General features: G+C 47.3%; 1 protein-coding gene across 5 annotated transcripts; it reads left to right on the forward strand.

Annotated features, from left to right (window-relative positions):
* The first annotated feature begins 164 nt into the window (after positions 1-164).
* On the forward strand, positions 165-10,106 carry LOC126521357 (chitinase-3-like protein 1). Of its 5 annotated transcripts, XM_055065716.2 has the most exons (10): positions 167-334; positions 1,301-1,324; positions 2,656-2,697; positions 3,494-3,628; positions 4,346-4,581; positions 5,471-5,592; positions 5,702-5,816; positions 6,905-7,066; positions 8,095-8,211; positions 9,330-10,104. In XM_055065716.2, the coding sequence occupies exons 1-10, from the start codon at positions 274-276 to the stop codon at positions 9,477-9,479; spliced, it is 1,164 nt and encodes a 387-aa protein (XP_054921691.1). In that variant the 5' UTR covers positions 167-273; the 3' UTR covers positions 9,480-10,104. The 5 variants fall into 5 exon arrangements, with proteins under 5 accessions (XP_054921693.1, XP_054921691.1, XP_072144610.1 ...); XM_055065718.2 differs by lacking the exon at positions 6,905-7,066 and having other exon boundaries at positions 165-334; positions 9,330-10,106; XM_072288509.1 differs by lacking the exon at positions 1,301-1,324.
* The last annotated feature ends 6,357 nt before the right edge of the window (positions 10,107-16,463 follow it).

The following is a 16,463-nucleotide window of genomic DNA, read 5'->3' on the forward strand; positions in this document are numbered from 1 at the left end:
GGATTATTTTTATCTTTATTAATTTTTAAGGGGGGTGGGTTTAACGCGGTATACAAAAAAGTGTTAGATGTATAGAGGAAAGAAGATCATTTACAATTGTTCTTTCATTTCTCCAGCCCATTTCCAGCAGTCTTTAACAAAAATGATTGCCCCCAATAGCACTGCAAAAGTTTGTGTATAGAGTATCCAAACACGCAGAGGTACGAAAGTACGCGTATAAGCGGAAATACTACGCAACCATGTCATGCGGTGCAACGTTTAGTCTAATAGTAAATGCTTTGTGCAGGTCCCGTGGCAAATTTGGTCGAGCTGAAACCACCGATCAACAATGGAGGTAAACAAATCCTTCGATACCTTTTGCATGCCTGTGTGCTTCGCTAAAAAGAAAAAAAAAGTTGTCTATACGACGAGACATGCTCTTTTTTCTCAATTTTATCAAGTTTCGCAACTGCGAATTATCACTTCAGCTGGTTGCGCACTCTAGCCTGTAGCTTGGTTTGTCAAAAAGAAATGGCCATTGTCACCATTTTAAGTGCATCTACAGGTTGGTCACCATTCAGTAACATATCCCGAACATTTATTGAGACGGCGGGGACGATGGGGTGGGGTAGAAAGGGCGGGGGAGGACTAGCTCACTTTTATCACGTGACTAATTTGTCGTTCCGCAGTACTCAGGACCAATCGAGGCGTTACTTCAAAAAAATAAAATTATTTTAGCTTTTTTTTTTTTTTTACTAGCGATAACCACGATCTGATTTTGAGCCAGGTGGTACTGGAGGACGTCGGATTAATTTTGACCATTTAACATGTACGGAAATCTAAACATTGCCCTTCTTTTTTTTCCCTTTTTTTTTTGCATTGCGCGCTCGTCGTAATGTGGCCACCGGGGTGATCGAACCCCGGATCTCGAACCTCCACTTTCAGCCAGTTTGGGCCTGTTAGGTTGGATCGGTTTGGCCAACATAAATGCGACCACACTGTGCGGGTGAGCAAGAAAACTACACCGTTGGCACAATCTACACTTTTTTATGGTTATTTGTCTGGGAGGAGACGTGTTCCCCTCGGCTATTGTCGTCTCGTTCACTCTCACAGGAGAATAGTGTCGCAGTAATTCTTTCTTTTTTTTGCAGTATCTGCTGGTAAAAGCGTAAAAACTTGTGCACATATAGCATATAAAGTATAATACTGCAATGTACTAGATCTAGACCGGTCCGCTATGTTCACATTAATGGAAGGAGAGATAGACTGCACTTAAAAACAAAGGTAGCGGCACACAACATACCATGCATTTCGTTTGCAGATTCTCGTGCTCGGCATGGAGCAGGTAAGGAACTATCGATGTCGTTTTACGTACCGAAAAGGGAACCGCGTCATGCTCTCGTAGTAGCATGCAGAGCACGTGTAGTTGGCTTCAGACTTCACGTTCCGCCCCTTTGAATTACACTCGCGGGGGCACTCACAGCATCTATACTAAAGGACTCCACACCAGGTTTGAGCATTTTAAACGGACGAGCGCAGTGCCTAGATCATGCGGTGACGATCGTGGTTGCAAAAGTACTGCACCCAAGTAAACCATCGAAACAGCTGAAAATCCAAGCATAAGCCCGCGCGTGCTCTCATTCTCAGAGCAGCCTTCCTCCCTTTCGGCAGAAACGACGTCACAGGCAGTCGCCACGACCTCACGTGAACAGCCTGCATAGAGTGCAGAAATAACCAGCAGCAACGCGAACTCGGGAATTCCCGCGAAATCCCAAGTGCGCAAAACCGCCGCTGGAAATGCTACTTTAAGCAAGTGCACGAATGACATGGGAGGGGGGGAAGCAAAGATCGTGACATGAATGTCACGTGGATCGTCTGGTTGAATATGGAGAAAGGCATGGGAGGATTGGGAAAGGTAGGTTGCGTCCTCGCACAAGTGCTTTTGAGATTTCACTTGCAGCTATATCGGCTACCATTAAACCTTTTATTGTTGTCTTTGTTAGTGTGCGTGTGTGTGCGCGTGCGTGCGTGTGTGTGTGTGTGCGTGTGTGCGTGTGTGCGTGTGTACGTGTGTGTGTGTGTGTGTGTGTGTGTGTGTGTGTGTGTGTGTGTGTGTGTGTGTGTGTGTGTGTGTGTGTGTGTGTGTGTGTGTGTGTGTGTGTGTGTGTGTGTGTGTGTGTGTGTGTGTGTGTGTGTGTGTGTGTGTGTGATTCTTGCAGGAGAACGATCCCATGACGCCGGTTTACGATTTCTAATGAATAACCACTCTTTCTGACGGTGTCTGGTGCGGGTCGCTTAAAGTGCGAGAAGCCATCAAATAAGTCACTATTTCTGACTTGGTATTTTACGACAGCAATTCAGCGTCTGCGGTAGTGCGATAACACAAATGTGTCGTATCAACGTACCTCAACTGAAAAAGCGGTGATGCTGCCAGGCAAGATGCAAACAAAAAGAGAACCATAGTGCTGATCATGTCGGCCAATTCGTCTCGCATCTTCCTGTTACCGCTTTGTTTTGCTTCTACATCTCAGCACTGCCTCGCCGCTGCAGGGATGAGTTGCCCTGAAGGTTAGGTCGTGGAAAAGTGAAAGTATGCCTGAAAGTGATCAGCTATATGGAAATGCAGCCGCGTAGTTAGATCATTAGTAAGCGCCGTGTTTTCCAATGCCCTTCCAGAGGCGACAACTGGCAAGCCTGAAGAAGAGCGAACGGGGCGCCGTAAGTACCTCCGACTGAAGGGAAGGCGATGCTCGCGATTTAAGAAGTTTTGCCCTCGGAAGCTTGTATCTAAATGAATGGTAATTGAGAAATTGTATTTCTCCACATTCAGTGCACTATATTCGATGTGGTTTTTTATGTTCAAAGGAAAAAGTTATAATCTACCTACTCTATGAAGCAGATCTTTTATTTGGACAATCTATTTCTTAATGCATTTAAATTAGGAGTGCCAAAGCGGAAAAAAGTTTATGTTTGTGTAGTGGGGAAAGGTGGTCACGTAGTACAGATAGAGAGTGGATGGGAGAAGTTGGAGGATCTCGGAGAACACGCGCCTCGACATGTCAACACCACTGCAAAACAAAACATACACGACCAAAGTATAGGACTGTCTAAACTGTACATTCGCATGCCAAGCACAAAAGAATATGCGCAGGAGAGAACAAAATATCACCCAATGTATTTCATCTATTTCTTCGTGTATTTCCTCGATCGGCGCTATGTTGATTAATTGGCAGCGAAGTGGCTACTCGTTGAGGTTGTTGCTGTTGTTAATTGTTAAACAATTTGCGATGATGCCAGCTTGTACCATTCCTCGAATCTCTTGTTACTTTTTCTATAGCTTAGCGCGGAAACTTTGGGCAGAACAGACAGAAGTCGAGACACGCACAGACAAGTTCCTTCGCTCTAAGCACTAGAAAACATGTCGTACTAACGATCGCGAATGTGAAGGGTCTTAGAATGTTCTCCTCATCTCGCTCGCTGACTGACGCCAAGCCCGCCGACACGTGTTTTGCAGCGCATAACCTCATTTGCGTGATGACGGAGAAGACCAGCGTGGAGCAGCAGTTCCCGAATGAAGCTTGCGACTTTGTGGTCTTCATGGACCTCACGTACAACGGTCAGGAGGACAAACTGGTGCCAAAGACCAACGGTTCGTGGTAATCTTTCCCAGCCGCAGCGTCTGCGCACAACGCGTCGCGAAACCACTGCATCGAAGTCCCGTTGCACGCAAGCTGACCACTTACCACGGCGTCTCAGCTGCTATGGCGCTGCGCTAACGAGCACGAGGTAGAGCGCTCGATTCGCGGACGTGGTGGACGCATTCCAAATGGGGGCGCAATGCAAAATCGTTCGTTTGTCGTGTTTTGCGTGCATGTTAAGGGAACCCGGATGCCGTTGCAGGGTGACATCGCAGGAATCGGCCAAAAGGAAGCACAAGGAGGACATACTAACCATTTCGGCAGATTCCTGCGCCGTTCCCCTGAAACGACGAACAACCAACAGGACCAAATCGCAACGCTCACGCGTACCGTGAATTGGGTGCACGTTAAAGAGCCTCAGGTGGTCAAAATAACTCCGGAGCCCTCCATCACGGCAACGCACTATGCTAATTCGGTACATTAAAGTCCACAGTTTATGATTAACTCAAACTGATCGCGCGTCGCTACCATCTCATCGAGGCACGCATCAAAAAATTCAACATCAACGTCATTCTCTGCAGCGACTTAGTGTGCGAAATCCTAGCGGTGTGGACCGCATGAGCGACACTCAGCTGAATCTGTCCTCCATACCGATACCTGTTCACGGAAATAAACTTGAGATCGTTCGCACGAATGAGGTCGCTCTATCATCTCTCGGTGCCTTTCAGGCTCCGGCTTCGAGCTGTTCAGCGCGATGGCGGCCAACGGCTCTGGCAACCACCTGGTGGCCGTCAGCCACGAGGACATCCGCGAGTGCGTGGACAAGTGGAAGGACCCGCTCGCGCTGTCACACTTCGTCATCACCACCTCGTCGTGGATCACGAAGAACAAGTTCGACGGGCTCGCCTTCCTCGGGGTACATGTCCCCAACGACCGCTTACCTACGCTGCACAAGATGCTTCAGGTGAGACTCGCACGAGTAAAGCAGGGACAAAATGCCCTTGCCGGCAGTTAAGGGTGGCAGAGATCCACTGAATCAGGAATTAGAGCGAGCTTAAAGATTGCTGGAGCCTAGCACTGTGTTTTCAAAGCTCTTGGAAAACTTCATTATGGTGATGGTTGTTAAGCAACGACGCTGAAAATTGCAAGCACGTGCTTGCGGCTTGTAGAAACACAGCCATTTCCTCTAAGTGCTGGGACGAAGCCTGGTAAGAACGCAAGAAAAGTTCGACCTATAAATAACTGCTCATTCAGTTAGTACATGCTAGCACATCGATGTGGCTGTTGTCTTTACTTTCTTCTCTCTGAAGCGCTGTTCGATTGCCTTCTAAGATTGCACCAACTAGCGCAGTTCAGCACACTCTTTGATACGATAAAGTACGTTGTATGTTCCAGAAGCGTCTCAGAAGAGATGAGTAATCTGATAAAGTATTTCGACATGTTTTTATACCGCTGCCACCGTCTGTAGGGGAGGTAATCTGTAAGAGTCTACCTAGTGGACTCGTCCATTTCTTCTGCTGTGGAAGCTCTGACTGGCTGGGCTGGGCTGCTCGTCCGCAGCAACCAGACGCCACAGCCAATCAGCACTTGAGCAGCAGACGAAATGGACATGTCCACAGGTGGACTCTTGCAGAATACCTCCCCAGTTGTTCAGGGGTATGAAAAAGAAAAAGAAAACTTTTCGCACATACGCGATGGACTCTTCGGGGTATATATGAATCTAACATCGTTTATGGGACTCCTCTACTCGGCGTCTCAACGATCAGGTCTTCGCATACGCAACGTTTATTGCATCGAATAATAGTAATAAATCTTTTTAATAGAAACAGCGCTGGGTGCCACTTTCAATGCAGAAATTCCACGAGGCGTTTAAGGAGAACCAGCCGCGGTCGCTTTTACTGATGTTCGCCATCCAGGTGAAGAACTACAAGTCAGCTTCCGTCGAATTGCTTCAGAATCTGCAGAAGATCGTCAAGTAAGATTTCTTCACTACACAAACGCGGAGAAAAGTGGGGCACAGGTACATAAGCCTGCGTACATAACTTTCTGATTCACCGGGTTGACGAAATGACTTCTCTTTGCAGGGTGGTCGACTACACCATCCTGGAGACGCACCACTCGAGGCCTTTGACCACATGCAGTGCTCTTCTACCTACGTCATTTAGAGAGTACAGCGACCTGGCCGACAGTGTGCCCGTGGTAAGTATCCGAATCGTGACGATCGTCACGACTAGCGCAGCGAAGGCCGCATCGGGGCTAACGGAATCGTGGCCTCCGAGATTGCAATGGCGAACCGTTGCTCCCGTGCACTCTCAGAGGGCACGACATAATATTAGTTGAAATAGCGAATCTAGGAAATAAAACCAGAGCAAGACCGATACTACTCACGTTGAAAAGAGACGCATATTGTCACGTTGTGCAGACGGGTAATAACCCCAGTGGTACAACGCAAGTCACAAAACTAACCGTTCATCGTACGAAACTGTGCCCATCAAAACAAGCAACACTCGGCGCACTGATAGCTGTGAGCACACTCGTCGATCGGCGAACTCTGATGTGCGGATCAGACTTGTCAGCTATTTACGCTTGGTTCAATGAACCTTCCAACGTAATCGCTGGTGCTCGCGTAAGTGCTAGAATGTGCATACATATTCACGTCGCGCACACAATCTGGTTACACAGGGCTTGGCGACTACACAAGCAGTAGACAGAGCCAGCGATAACATTTGAGAAGCTTCCTACACATAAATGCGCGTCTTGCGCTGAGCGCTAACGTTAGCAGTTAATGTGTTAGGACGTGAAATGTGGTTCCAGGAAAAAGGACAAACGAGTACGCGTGTCAGTACACGCAGCGCGGTATCTAACTTCGTCGTACTTTAATCATGCACACATGCATAACGTTGAAGGTAAATACCAAGAGGTAGCAAAGAAAAAAGAACGGCAAAATAAAAAAAGGAGAGAATGCACCAGCGCGTGTAAAAGGGATATGGTACAGAAAATCACCGATTGTACCCTCGTGACCTAGAACAACATCGAGCTCCTCGACGCCAAGGCGCACTGACACCAGGCTTACGAACAAGCAGCCCAGCCGCACTATCGCTGGTTCTTCAATAATTTAACTAGTAGCATGATCGGCGCTTTTCTCCGAAACGATGCACGCTCCTGGAACAGCGCTCCGCAGAACTGTCCGAAATGAAGTTGGATGTAGGACGAGCAGCTTCCAGTGCTCCGTTGCCTTCTGGAGTGATAAGGCACGCTGCAGTGTCGTGTAACGATAATGCGTGCAGGTGACGGCGCTCGAGTGGACCAAGCAGCTGCAGAACGGCGTGGAGCCACTGCCCAAACTGTGTTTCTCGCTCAGTCTGGCTTCACTGCATTACACGCTCAAGACAACCACCAACAACGTGGGCGCGCCCTGTGACGGCGAGACGCTCATTCCCTACAACAAGGCACGTGCTCTACTGCGCTTGCCTTCACTTTCAGGCTAAACGACGAAGCGAGGCTTTAAATTTTATGTTAAGACCAGGCAAACCGAAAAGCGGCTGTATTCGAGCCGTTCCGTTTAGGGCATTGAAACATACATTCACAACATATATATGTATACAATTAAGAATAGACGATAACACAAGAAGTTGAGAGCGGAAGTTCTCACAAAGCGGGAAACATGAAATAGTTGAAGAATTGGTTGTGCTTAACATGCAACCAAGTGCTTTAGATATCATGTATATTAAATTTGCAGTGCATGGCTTGGTTCAGGCAGAAATCGCATGCGCTGGTTTGTAGCAGTCGCTCGCGCGAACTCGAACACCTTGCGCTCGCTGAGGCATTACGTCAACAATACGTAAACACTTGCAAAGCGTTCTACAGCGCCGAAGAGGTTTACACTATGCGCTTGAAGTGCGAATGACAACGTATATCGAGACGTCACTGTCTTCTGAGAACACGTATTAAAAATCGTAGTCACCATCGCTTCTGCCACGCGTGCTGTTCAACGTATTTTTACAGGTAGACAAACAAATTAAAATGTTTACAGGCTGTTTGCCGGTTGTATGCAACTGTGAAGTCAAAATGGATTAAGACCCCTATGTTGTATTCTTCGTCACAATGCATAACGTTGTCTTATTGCAATGCTGTAGCAGTATGATATGATGGCACGTCGATTATCTTGAGTACACGAAATCGCTACGGATACGACGCAACGGAAATGCATATTAACAATAGGTTACATGTTCTTAGATTTTAGGTTATATGTCCCTAAATCAGCGGTATCTTGCCTTGGTTAGTTGTATAAGCAAGAAAAAAAAATGAGACGGATATTGAGACGTGTGTCCATCATCAAAGGCCATCAACCGTGTGATCACCTAAGCTAAGCAGGTTTGTGCTTTGTCGGTGAAGCAGTCAGTTCGACGTCACAAAATATGTGTGCACTTCCGCAAGAGCAAGGCCTCGTCTTTACACGACGCCACTTTACGTGCAGACATGTTCCAGAGACGACTGGGTGGGCCCCATTCAGGACGAGCGGGCCATCGCGGCGTACCACTACCGAAACAACCAGTGGCAGTCTTTCCTCACGCCGGACAGCATCACCAAAATGGTAAGATCGATTCACGCGTGCGGGGTAAAAAAAATCTGAATACAACAAGAATAGGAGGAGTAGCAGTAAACGGAGTTGTATATGCTAGCAAATTATAAAAGGGTTCTCTATCTCCCTCTCTCTACCAAATGAATAACTAAAATAAATCATGGGGTTTGACGTACCAAAACAACAATCTGATTATGAGGCAAGGCATAGTGTGGGACTCCGGAATAATTTTGACCACCTGGGGTTCTTTCATGTGCACTCAAATCTAAGTACAAAGGTGTTTTCGCATTTCGCCTCCATCGTTACGCGGCCGCCGTGGCCGCCGTGGCTGGGATGTGATCCCGCGACCTCGTGCTTAGCAGCGCAACACCAAAGCCACCAAGCAACCACGGTGGATCATATGCAACCAAATACCTTACAGTAAATATACAGTAAATCAAGGAGTGAACGGAGTCCCAAGTTACTGTTAGGCTGGAGCATAAGTGTCGATTACGGGGACTGCACAACCGAATGCACCTTTCAGACAACAATTCGCAAGAACAGCTGAAAGAAAAAAAGAGTTTAATTGCCTGTTACCAATGCGTGTTCTTGAACTTTGTAATGGGTCGCACTTTTTCTTTTGGTATTCTTGTGGGTGAAGTGCTTTAGAAAGTAAGCAACAAGCTGCAGCGCATAAATAAGGGAAAAGGAAAGACCGAATGTATCGTTTAGATCTTTCGTGTTTGTGTGTTGTTATCAAATGTTACAAGGAGATTCTTTTTGTACAAAGGAATTGAACCATGCGTAAATAAACTTGAAAATGTTGATCACTACAATGACTAGTTTATTTTATGCGCCTCCCTCAATGCACAGTTAGGTCGAATTCCACACGAACTCCTCCTCCTCCTCCTCCTCCTCCTCCTCCTCCTCCTCCTCCTCCTCCCAACCAACTCCACCCCCCCCCCCCCCCTCTTTAAGGACGACCCAGGCAGCTGTGCTCGGGGAATTTGACATATGGGACTAACTATACCAAAAGTTATACTCTGGGCTTTGTCAGCTTGACGTAAATTATTCGTAAAATGTCTGAAAATTTACATAACTAAAATCGCTCTTTCTTTCCTTTCATTTTTATTTTTTGCATTTTTAACCAGATGCGACTTGCCCTGAAGGTAAACCCGAGCGTATGCGCTGCGGCCTACTATGTGGACTACGAGGATTACCAGGGCCTGTGCCAAAAGAACGAGACGTTCCCGCGACTTACGGCTCTGCGACACGTCCTCGATCAAGTCAGAACGCGATGAACGGCATGCGTCACCCAACCGCATCACTGGCAGTCCTTGAAATGAAGATGCTCACATGTCTCGCCATACACGACTCTCTCTTTTTTTCTTTTTTTTCGCACTTGTTGGTGCGCAGCTGCAATAGAGCGGGCAGTTCGAGTACAGTACACCGTAGATACTGTACTAAAGTTACTAGGGGGAATTATGGCGCTGGGATCGCTCGGCTACCATGGGAATAATATATAATGATGTTCAGTACGTGAACATGCGTCTGGCCTTTGTGCTTGTAGCTTCGTACGTTCTTGCGGATTTACTTACAGCACGGTATCTGCCTTTGTCGGCCCATATTTCGAAGTCATACTTTTAAAGGCAGAAAATAACACTGTGCGCACATGCAGAATTATGGCGAAATGTCACATTTATAACGCAACAAAGCTACAGAGTCTCAAAGCCGTTCGAAGCCATAAGGACGAGAAGCCCATGTACTAACCATCATTCCCCTACCGCCAGGTTTGCAGTCCCCGTATAGACTCTAGTTCCCTCTAGTTATTATTGTATAGGAAACTTGCAGTACTCGAGGAAGGCTGACAGTGCGTTCTGAAATTAGTCGTTTCGCTTTTTCTTTTATAATATTCCATACCTTTATCCTTCTTTATTTGGTTAAATAAATATACTAAGCCTCGAAACCTAAAAAAAATACTGGCAGAGAGTCCTAATTATTTACTATAATAGCATTTATGCGAACCAGCTTCGGTGACGTTTCCCAGGAGGTGCGTTATAACGTCATGACACACACACTTGTGATTCGCAACTGAAGTTGGCTCTGTAGGAAAGCTGGTTCATAAAAAAGCCTACCAGCATATATATGAAAAAACTACCCCCAACTGCCGATGCTGTGGCACTCACCCGGCTACGCTTCCGTATATGATGTGGGAGTGCCCAGCGCAGTACACACACATTAACACCACGACCCTCTCGTCGAGGTTGCGTTAGGCTCTTCGGAGCTCCGCCCTCGACGACCAAACCTGGGCGGCCCAGCACACCCGTGAGGCGGCGGCGAGGCAAGCCCTCGACGTCCCCTCATGGGAGGCTTAGGCCCGGCCATCATAAAGTGATGGTACTACAATAAAAGTTTATCTCTCGCCCCCATATCTTTCGAAGAAAAATACAAACAGTTGAAAATGCCACATCGGTACTCCTTCAAGCAGGAATATTGTTGTTAAAGCAGACCTTTCTTGAGGTCAGTGTGAATTTCAGGCAATTCGTATCAATAGGATTTTTCCTGGAACGCAGTACTCCATACAGCCTGTTCTTCCGAACTGTATTACGTGTCCGCTATAACATTCAGACTTGCCCGCAAATGCAGTAATTTTAATGCGCTACGTCGACCGGAGGTGAAAGCATACGAGATACGCTCGAGATCAGGTGCCGTATATTAGATACTTTGATTAGATTTCGTCGGTCAGCGCTAAACCCGCTTACAAGACACACAAGTCTGGGTTTTTTCGTTCGTATGCCGGTAATAGTTGTAGAATCCGAGTAGGGCCAGTGAGTTTAACTACATTCTGAAAACAAAACAATTACTTAGAGAAAATAGGCGAAGAAAGCACATGATTGGTTAATGACATGACGTAGCGCAAGGACACAAACACAAAGAAAAAACGCGGGTCTGTGACGTCTTCTCTGTGTGCCTTCTTTGTGGCTATGCCCTTGTGCTACGTCATGTCATTAAGTAAGCACCGGCCAGCCCACCGACATGCCCTTCTGCACGTGTTCACTGTTCCCTTCGTCTTTCTTAGCGATCAAATTAATGCATAGAATTCACAAAGCTATTCGTTCATATTTCATTTGCTCTTAGATACTGCCTGGACGTCTTCGCTGATAATTTGTTCAGCATGATGATTGGTTCGCATCTGTTCTTACGAACAGTCATAAGCATAAACGCGTTTTCTTTTATTAATACCGACCCGGCTATTTGCCGCACTTTCTGGCCTGGGCCGTATATGGCGAAATCACGTTTCACCCCTCCATTACATTAAAGCGACGCTCGTGTTTTGCCAGATGGCTCCAAATCAGGTCGAACCTACTTGCCATAGGTCCCCCTTTTCTTTCTTTCTTTCTTTCTTTCCTTCTATCTTTCTCTCTCTCTTTTCTCATTTTTCATCTTTTAATGCACATCAAGGTTATCACCTTGCTTACCAGGTCAGGGCTGAAGAAACAAACAGTGACCACAGAGGACAAGCAATGCATCTCCAACTCAGATTCTTATAGCGAAATTGCTTTTTTTTTGTGTGTGTGTGTGTGTGTGTGTGTGTGTGTGTGTTTGTTTATGATACGGGGAGGGGAATTGAAAGGAAGGAAATAGAATGAAAGTAGAGACATAGAAAACTGAACACCACCGCTGGGAGTCGAACCAACGGTGATACTAACGTGGTGATGGTCACTCATTAGCATCACGCCCATAAACTTAGTGTACGGAAGCATTTCGCAAGCAAGGCAAATATATATATATACCCTCTTCATCTTGCTTTCCAACGAAAGCCTACAACACTCAAGAGATCTTTAATGACAGAAAGGTGGAAAGGTCGGCCTGAGTGTAGCCTAATACTCGATCCCCTCCTGGGCAAGGGGTTTGGGGAAGCAACGATGAAAAGATATGAAAACGAAGTAGAGTGATGGTATGGTGAAGTTGATGATGATGAGAGCTGCACAGTACACTGTTTCTGGGCGAAGCGTATATGCATAATTCACAGCGTATGCGTCTTCGCGTGCAGATGTCGTGGTTACTGCAGTTTAGCCAGGAGACTGTCTATAGCCTAAATAATTAATGTTCGCACCTGTTAGCGCCACTGGTGTATTTAAGCCAGGAAGCAGCAGGTACAGGGCGTTGATTATTCGCCTCAACATGACCTTGATGATATAGTCGATCAATTAAGGGAGCATTGATAGCCAGCGCTGTGTTAAAGGTTGCGCTGGCGGGCGGCGGCCGTATCTCGACGATCATGACCAACGCGCCATGACCTGCTGAACTTTCCATGTGAGACGGGATTAGACGCTCGTCCCTAGAGCATGTGTGGTGTGAAGATCGCGCAAAACGTGTTTGCGCGAGGACGTTTTGCGAGGAGATATTACTCCTGCACGTAGTGCATCAATAGCGCACATCCACATATCGGACAACGTGCATGTTGCGACTCGTTGTACTAAAGCATAGTCACATGCCTATTACGTCCTCCTTTGTCCTTAGCACAATCAGGTATCGAGGGCTAGCGACATCCTCTCCTGATCCACTTATCTTTTCTACTCATTAAAATCGCTTCATCCTCGATGGAGGCGAGATGCAGAAACGCTCGTGTACTTAGACTTAGGTGCGCTGTAAACAACCGCAGGGGGTCAAGTAATCCGGATCCCTCCACTATGGCGTTTCTCGTAACCCACTGTGCCATTCCGTGACATTAAAACCTGCAGTTTACTTTAACATTCCTATTGCAAAGTCTTTATTAGTCACCGGCGCTTGGGGCCGACTTTTAGCGCAGGGCATGGCCTCTCAGCACGAGCGGTATTCACGAGCAAAAGCGCTGATGACGACGACCCACTAGAAAGCGCTGTAGGGGACGACCCGCTATATCGTTCCAATCCTTCCCTACAATTACCCCCGGGAACGAAAAGGGAGCCATCCGACCACCTAACAGCTTGCGACTATCAGAGGGTCATTGTTGGTCTTGAGGCGGTCGACGTTAACACGGTCTCGTCCATGACGGCGCATGTTCGAAGACCGTTCAACGGGCCCGATCGCATAGTTGACCGGAGATGTGCGTTCGACGACGCGGTATAGGGGCCTTCGTACTTGGGCAGTAGTTTCAACGAGAGCCAGGTGCAGTGGAAGGGACCGAGAGCCACACAAGCGCTCCGGGGAGGAACGTGGGCATAAATGTGCATGGCGTCACCGCAAACGCTGTCCTGGTGCTCTTGGTCATTTTTAGTAAGGGCCCGCTGTGGCAGAAATAGACGCACATTCAGATGCATCCGGCTTGTACGGAAGGATTGTGTTGATTGTGTGCAATGGGTGCCTACCGTACAATAAGAAAAAGGGTGAAAAGCCAGTGGTATACTGAGTGGCGGTATTGTAGGCGTAGGTTGTGAAGGGCAGAATAATAGCATCCCCATTTGTTTGGTCGGAGGCTACGCACATTACGGGCATGTCGCCAAGCGTATGGTTAAAGCGTTCTGTGAGGCCATTGGTGTGCAGATGGTAAACAGTAGTTGTGCGGTGCCCAACGTAGCACTCTTTGAGGATGGCTTCAACGACTTCCGACCAGAAGACACGTTCGCGATCGCTGAGCAACTCGTGTGGTGGACCATGACGAAGTATGAATCAGCGAAGCAGGAAGGAGGCAACATCGCGCGCTGTAGCCGATGGGAGAGCGGCAGTTTCGGCGTATCGGGTGAGGTGGTCAACAGCCACCATGGCCCAGCGGTTATCAGCAGATGTCAGGGGAATTGTCCCTTACAAATCGATGCCAACACGCTCGAACGGCCGGGTAGGGCAAGGTAATGGTTTCAGGCGGACTGACGAGAGGCGCGGTAAAGATTTCCGGCGCTCACAATCGGGGCCCGAGCGAACAAACTTCTAAATGTAGCTGTGCATCCCGCGCCAGTAGCAACGCTGTTGTATGTCCATGTAAGTTTTGAATACTCCCGAGTGTGCACACTTTGGGTCAGAGTGGAATGACGCGCATATTTCAGAACGCAGACTGCGGGGTATTACTAGAAACCACTAGCGGCCATCGGCGTGGTAATTGCGTTGCTGGAGTAAGTCGTCGCGAATGGCGAAATGGTGGGCTTGACGACGTAACGCGCGAGTGGTTGGTTGTGCCGATGTATCAGAGGGCAAGTCTGTGTGCGAGGCGATGCAGCGATCATTGTGCTATTCGGAAGCGATGGTGCGAAGGTTGATGGAAGAAACGGCAAGCTGGTATACGGAGCAGTGGGCATTGTCGTCAAGCAAGGAAGAACGCGAGAGGGCGTCGGCGTCAGAGTTCTGGCGGTAGAGCACGCGAATATCGTAGTTCTGCAAGCGAAGTTCCCAACGTGCGAGGCGGCCTCAGAGGTCCTTCAGTGACGACAACCAACAAAGTGCTTGGTGGTCCGTGACGACATCAAATGGGCAGCCATACAAACATGGCCGGAATTTATTAAGGGCCTAGATGACTGCCAAACGTTCTTTTTCTGTCACGGTGCAGTTACTTTCGGCATTCGTAAGCGTGCGACCTGGCCCTCAAGGACTGGAAGAAGGCTTGGTTTGGAACAGCGGCTTCAACCTCGACGAAAGCACTCGTAAACAAGTAAACGAAGAAAGAATGAATTCAGCAGAGACAGTTAAGGCTGCTTACGTGTGGGAATACGAAAGCATTATAATAGCTTAGGTGAAATGTTTTCGATTGATGTTTTCGATATCCATTAAAGTTCTTTCTGCTGAATCGGTGTGTGTGTTTGCGTATTCAATGGCCACAGGCTGGAAACATTCGGACCATTTTGCTGCAGAACGTTGAACTATGTCGTCTTCTTCTGTGTTCACTTCATCATCATCAACCACCAGTACGGCACAAACAAGGGCGCCAACGCGAGCGGCAATCAACTTCGGCAACACGAGACACATGTAACGCCGCTCCCGCGACATCGAAAACGAAGAAGGATCGTCGCACTTTCTCTCACTCAGCAGTTCGCCTCGACTTTACAGAAACGGGCGATTGCATCGGCGTTCACCATACCCTGTTCTCGCTCTGTCGTACAACGATTTTGTCGCTACCCAATTCTTGACCAGTCGCAGGCCACCAAGTGATCAAAGGCGCGTTAATAATTTTCAACGTGCCGTACCAAATTTATTACCGAAGAGCGTCTCACTCAAGTGTAGACGCGTGGGATAAAATCGCTGACTTTCGAGAAAGTGGGAAAGGAATAAACGCAAATAGTCTTCTTTTTTTGGTATGGTGAAACGTAACCAAATGCAGCCCAAGACTTCATCATACTTTATATGTGTGCAGTGAGGAAAAGAATATTGAAAAAGCGGCACTAACATAAACAAATGTAGCCCGAGATAAAGGTGGCTCACTGTAACAACATGAAGTGCTTTTACTGTGACTTTGTGAAGGTGTTACACTTCTTTTTGGACTACCTCACCGTGATAAGTTTGAAACTGAGTTTTCTCAGAATCTTATATGTCCTTCATAGCTACCAAATGGGGCGGAGAGCACCATTTGGCCTGCCATATATCGTTCTTGTCTTATTTATTTGCAGTTGACTAAAGCCCTCTCTCATCGGTGTTCAATTAACCTGCCCTCTCTCAACCGTCTACATTATGGAATACAATCCGCATAAAATATGCGTGCTTAACAGTGCACACCTTATAACCGACAATGAAGTCACGTGTGCTGTTACACTTTCCGACTCGTGCATTTTCGTTTTTTGCCAGCATATTGCTTGCGACTTCGCTATGCTGCACTATTATAGCTCCTGCGTCTCCATGACAGCGTCCTGTTTAGAATGCTAGCAGCACATTTCGTGTATGGTGCACCGGTTTTCGTTTCTTAGCATGGGCCGGGGAAGCAACCAAGTTGTAGAGACATGAATAGATCAATACAGGGAAAACTACGACAGAAAATGGGGTTGTGGGTATGAATGTTAATGCACGGATGATACTGTCACCTAAGATTAAGGACTAATTGCGCTTTTATGTATCCACGTGAACATCCCGTGAACACCACTTGAACGATGTTCAGTTTTGTACCTTAACAGTCTGCAATGAGAACTAAAATAACGCCCGTTCACGTTCAGACTAATTCAATAACCTTTCTTGATGCTCAGGCTTCAGACGCAACATTAAGTGTGTCAGTCGCTCCAAGCAGCAGCTTCACTGATAATATCCTCACGTGCATCGCTTATCATGCCTATGTTGTATTCTACGGACTGTTAAACGCGCGATGTTTAAAACTTGAAGCACATTTATGC

Source organism: Dermacentor andersoni, chromosome 6 (assembly GCF_023375885.2).
Source record: "Dermacentor andersoni chromosome 6, qqDerAnde1_hic_scaffold, whole genome shotgun sequence".
Lineage (NCBI taxonomy): Eukaryota > Metazoa > Arthropoda > Arachnida > Ixodida > Ixodidae > Dermacentor > Dermacentor andersoni.

What these genes read in the sequence shown, in the direction of transcription:
- LOC126521357 (XM_055065716.2), top strand. Translation starts at nt 274, where the DNA reads ATGCTTTGTGCAGGTCCCGTGGCAAATTTGGTCGAGCTGAAACCACCG. An exon ending in CGCTGCACAAGATGCTTCAG is followed by an intron (nt 4,582 to 5,470) that starts GTGAGACTCGCA and finishes CTTTCAATGCAG; the next exon opens with AAATTCCACGAGGCGTTTAA. An exon ending in CGCTCATTCCCTACAACAAG is followed by an intron (nt 7,067 to 8,094) that starts GCACGTGCTCTA and finishes CTTTACGTGCAG; the next exon opens with ACATGTTCCAGAGACGACTG.